General features: G+C 36.3%; 2 protein-coding genes across 2 annotated transcripts in view; both read right to left on the reverse strand.

Moving 5' to 3' along the window:
• Nucleotides 1,010–3,150, reverse strand: LOC107645441 (protein POLYCHOME). The gene is made up of 3 exons (XM_016349463.2): nucleotides 2,986–3,150; nucleotides 2,531–2,895; nucleotides 1,010–1,818 (listed from the first exon to the last, which is right to left on the reverse strand). Exons 2-3 carry the CDS (start codon nucleotides 2,891–2,893, stop codon nucleotides 1,447–1,449), a joined length of 735 nt encoding a protein of 244 aa, XP_016204949.1. The 5' UTR covers nucleotides 2,894–2,895; nucleotides 2,986–3,150; the 3' UTR covers nucleotides 1,010–1,446.
• LOC107646270 (ras-related protein RABA4d) overlaps nucleotides 4,568–4,794 on the reverse strand; it is a 1,749-nt gene continuing 1,522 nt past the window's right edge. Inside the window, exon 3 of the mRNA XM_016350465.2 lies at nucleotides 4,568–4,791. Coding sequence (XP_016205951.1) covers nucleotides 4,568–4,791 — 224 coding nt within the window. The remainder of the gene's footprint in view (nucleotides 4,792–4,794) is intronic.

Raw genomic sequence — 4,794 nt, forward strand, 5'->3', positions numbered from 1 at the left:
TCAAACCTTCAGGCTTCAACCATGAACACTGATTTTAAAAAAAAACTGAAATTATTCAAAACTCGTAGAGAAAACAACTACACAAACATTAACTATTAACACACTACATTAACTAGGAACGAACCAAACATCGTTCACTTGATTCAATTCAGAACAATAATCTTATTCGCTCTGATTCAACTGATCTAAACTTGCATCATTCATTGTTTTTTAACGCAAAAAACCTATATGAATTTGATTTCAATGCTTGATTTGACTGTTTGATCGAAAAAGAATTCAGATCAAACAACATTCATCTTAAAAGTAAAATTCTGTAGAAAAAGAGGGCAAAAATTTGCAGAAAATGCATAGTAATCCCAAAAGAAAACAAAATTCGTAGATAACATAGAAAAATCAAAGAAAAAAAGAAAATCCACAAAAAAAGCATTGAGAGAGCAGCAGTTTACGTTAAAAGTCTGTTACATATTAGGGTGTATGTATATAAATAGTTTGGTTGAACTTAATTAGACAAATCATTTAAGTGTAAAACTTTATTCTTTATATACTTTATTCTCTCTCTCTCTATATATATATATATATATAGATACTAATTCTGAGAGTGCATGTGTGAAAAAGCGGGACATACCACCTTGGAATTTAAAAGAACTAAACTAAAATAATGCCCACAAACGTGTTATCATTATCACACTATCTAATATTCTAATATATCAAATTATAGAGTTCATCTAGAGAAAATGGCAATTGGCATTTCAAATTTTCACAATTTTTAGTTGAATTATTTTACCAACGAACAAGAAGTGATCTCAGCCACAAACGTGTATCTATGGGTGTGATGAAAAAACCCTTTTTTTTCATGCATACGAATGATACGATGCCAAATCGTTTAAATGTTCTTAAATCTCTGCGAATATCTAAGACCAAAATTCTAAAGTATAAAGCCGCCATTCGTGTGGGACAAGGACACTGAATTATATGAACAGAAAAAAAAAATATGAACTTGAAAGAAATCTGTGCACAAATCTGAGGAAATATTATTGTCATACATTGTAAGTAATGGTACAAAAGTAAACTCCAAAAGTACTTGGACGCAAAATGAAAAACGAAAATTATATACAAGGGACTGAAATATTCCCTGACCCTACAATACCTACCCAAAACCATCAAAGGATGATGGAAAGAACAAGAGTGCAAGCCTACTAAGATGTTAGAACAAGAATTGTAGCAAAAAATTACCATCAATCTTATCACCTTCAATTTGGAGTTTGAAGATATGAATGAAGCAAACTGGGAATGAGAAAATATCTGCTGAATCAGCTGGGTGTAAAATATCATCAGACGATGATTTTGCAACAAAAGTTCTTCCCTCTCCTCCTGCTTATGTGTGTGTCAAATCCAAATTGATCTCTGTTTGGAATCGATATGAATATCTACTGAGTCTGAAAATGATCACCTCATGGACATCAATGTACGAACTCGTTTTTCTCTTTCGGCTTTCTTGGCGCTTGGTGTTCTCTTAAGTCTCTGCAGCTCCTCCTTCACCACTTTCTCAACACTATCAATTGAATTGAGAAGCTTCATCTGTGGAGTTAACTCTGACTGCTCCCCTTCGGTCTGATTGGCAATGTCGAGCAGAATTTTCGGAACCTTGCCGCTGGGTGTTCGGAGCTTAACACCTGATGCCGGCTTTGGGGTGATCTCAGAGAGTTGAGCATTATCTGAGGACACAGAAGGATCAGGAAACAGCTGATCCGCCGGAAATGGATTCCCAGTTTGCTGGCCATCGATTTCTCCTAACCGAGCTCTCCTCCTTTCAATTGCCTAAACAGAGTCCAATTTCAAACTTAGACTCACAATATAAGCTACCATGACCACAATCATATGCTGCAATCAGTTTAGTGCTTTGCAAATAACAGAACACATATATAGCGTGTTTGGCATTATGGATTTCTATTTGCAACCCCAAAAATATCATTAGCACAAGACCAACTATTTAACTTGCGCAGCCATTGGGAAACCAGTTTAACATATAAAGGAACAATGATTGCGATATTTAACAAAGGGAAAAAACTATTAACACTCGTCAATTCAATTAAACACTTCAGTCTCAAGCAGCATTCACAGACACAACCGAAACTGCTTACACAGTAATTAGATTCTTGCAATGTTGATGAAGAAGGGCAATGACATGCATGATTGCAGAAACACGAACGAAAAGAATTTCAAATTTGGCCTTGATCCCCAATTTAAATTTGAAACTCCCGTAGGTGCACCTTCAGATTAGAAATGGTTCTTAGCTGAGATTTGATTACACAATTATTGAAGCTAGCTAACCCTATAATAATTTGACGAGCAAAACACAACTACTTTGTGTCTCCAATTATTAATTTCAAAAAGATAAAGCAAATACGAAAAGAAAAAAGCAAATTCGCAAGCAAACAAAAATGAAAATGAATTATACATACGGAAAAGAACAGAAATGAATAATTGAGGAAAGAAAGAGAGTTAAACGGCATCGTTTTGTAGGACTTACGCGCACAACAGAAGAAATGTCCCTAAGAGGGGTTCTAGGGTACCAAGAAGGTAGCACGCTCCGGGAAGAACTACCGCGACCACGACCACGACCCCTTCCCACTACTCGCCGTCCACCACTTCTCGACGGGCTATTGTTCTCTGCACCAGCAGGCGCCCCAACCGCACCGGTTCTTGGTGTTCTGAACCCTCCACGAGCAAGACCCGACCCGGTTGTAGACGTTACCGGTTGCCTCCGAGCGGATCCGAAGACGCTGGAGTCAAGTTCGTCGTCCAAGAGTACGCCGTGGAGTAAAGCTCGCCGGCGTGCAAATAGAGCGGCGATGTCGACGGCAGTGGAACGACGATCTCTTGCTTCCGGCATGGCTGAAATGGAAGCAAAACAAATAGCAGAGTAAGAATAATAATAAGAAGAAGAAGGAGGTGTAGCGTAGCGTAGCGTATTGTGCACCTCACCGTACCCTAGGGTTTCGGCTGTTTCTCTCTCTGTGTTGAGCAGGAGTAGTAGTAGTAATAACGGAGGGAGAAGCAAGTGCTGGAAAGAAGACCGAAATGGCAAGTTTTCAAAATGTGAAAAAAAGGCGCACTTATAGCACTCTCCGCTATTCTTGTGAAAATCAAATCAGCCTGCTCTGCTGCTCACTCTGCATCTTGGGGGAATTTCATTTCAGTTTCACCACGTGGCGCAATCTCCCACCATCTTAGCCAAACGGCTTCTTTTGAATTTCAAATCCTCCTTTGGGCGGGATTTTTCTGCTTCTCTGTCTTTCTTATTTTTTTATAACCTTTTTTGGGTCTGACTTGTATAACTTTCTGCTTTTCTGTCTGCTGCTCTTGTTTTGGGCCTTACCAATAACACCACTCAATTTCGGGGCTATAACTAGCTCAAACAACTATTTCAAAAAAAAAAAAAACATCTTTATTGTCTCTGATTCATAATGGACTCACAAAAATAAGCTAGTGTTCGAATTTTTCTTTTAACTTTTGCTCATCATGTCCAAAAACAAAAACTTCTGCTCATCCACTTTTTTGTTGGTTGATTATTAATTAAAATGGGAAACTCTCTAGCAAAATGTAAATAACTAAATATCCTTTCATCAAAAACAATTTAGCTTCAGCTCAAGCTAATTAGAGATGGAGAGTGCAAATATAAAGCTTATACTCCTTTTTTTTTTTTAAAGTGCATTTCTTTTGAGCACATAGAGACACTAAATAGGCAAACAATATTGAAAGTATTGATAGACCTAATTTCATAAATCTCATTCCATGATCAAAAGTGTGATTCGGGTTGTGTTTCTTTTCATTTTTTCTATACATAAATTCAAATTCAAAATTTTATTAATTAAATTGTACAATATTTATTGTCAATAATGACTAATTTTTTCAAGTTATATTAACTGGAGAGAAATGCTAAGAACCGTCAGAATTTATTGTTTTTTACCATCACTTAACTATCAACTTGATTTCTTTAGTCTAGTAATCCAATAACATACTTTTATCCCATACTTTATGATGACTAAAAATAATAAATTTTAATGGCTTTCTAGCATTACTCTTACTTGAGAATATGGTCAGCTAGTATATTTACTCAATGGTAGTTAAAGAACTAACTTGAACTAGATTGATTTATGCATGTATGGTTAGGTTGTTAGAGTCAGTTAGAAACTTTGCGGATATAGCAAGTGATTAGTTACAAGTTAATTAACTGATAGTAGCATGTGTAATTGTGTATTAAGCTGATAGTACATTAGGTCCCGTGGTTAAAAATAAAGCTCTTTAGGAAACATGATGAGTGTATAGAATAGAACCCCTCTGATACTAACTTGTTGCAACCACAGTCTAACCAATGTGATGGAAAAGTGGGAACTTTTGTGTTAACAAATTTAAACCTATAAATTGAGAAAAGCAAGGAAGGTGATGAATGACTAATAAATACACAGTTTGAATTTGGTTAATGCTTGATTATGATTTATGAGATAGTCACCAATCTCAATCTCTGTATAAACACCCATAAAGGGAGAATGAAAGAAAATAAAAGCTAGGACAAACAGCAACCTTTTCCAGCATCATCATCATGGTTATTAATAATTATGGTGGTTCCCCTGAGACTAGTACCATTGATATCATCAGCACCAGAAAGTGGTTTCTTGGCATTAATTTTGTATATCTCAGTTAGAATGGTGATAAAGCAAGTTTCAACATTCGTGGAATCAAGAGCTGATGTCTCCATGAAGAAGAGGTTCTCCCTGTGTGCAAAATCCTCTG

Source organism: Arachis ipaensis, chromosome B06 (assembly GCF_000816755.2).
Source record: "Arachis ipaensis cultivar K30076 chromosome B06, Araip1.1, whole genome shotgun sequence".
Lineage (NCBI taxonomy): Eukaryota > Viridiplantae > Streptophyta > Magnoliopsida > Fabales > Fabaceae > Arachis > Arachis ipaensis.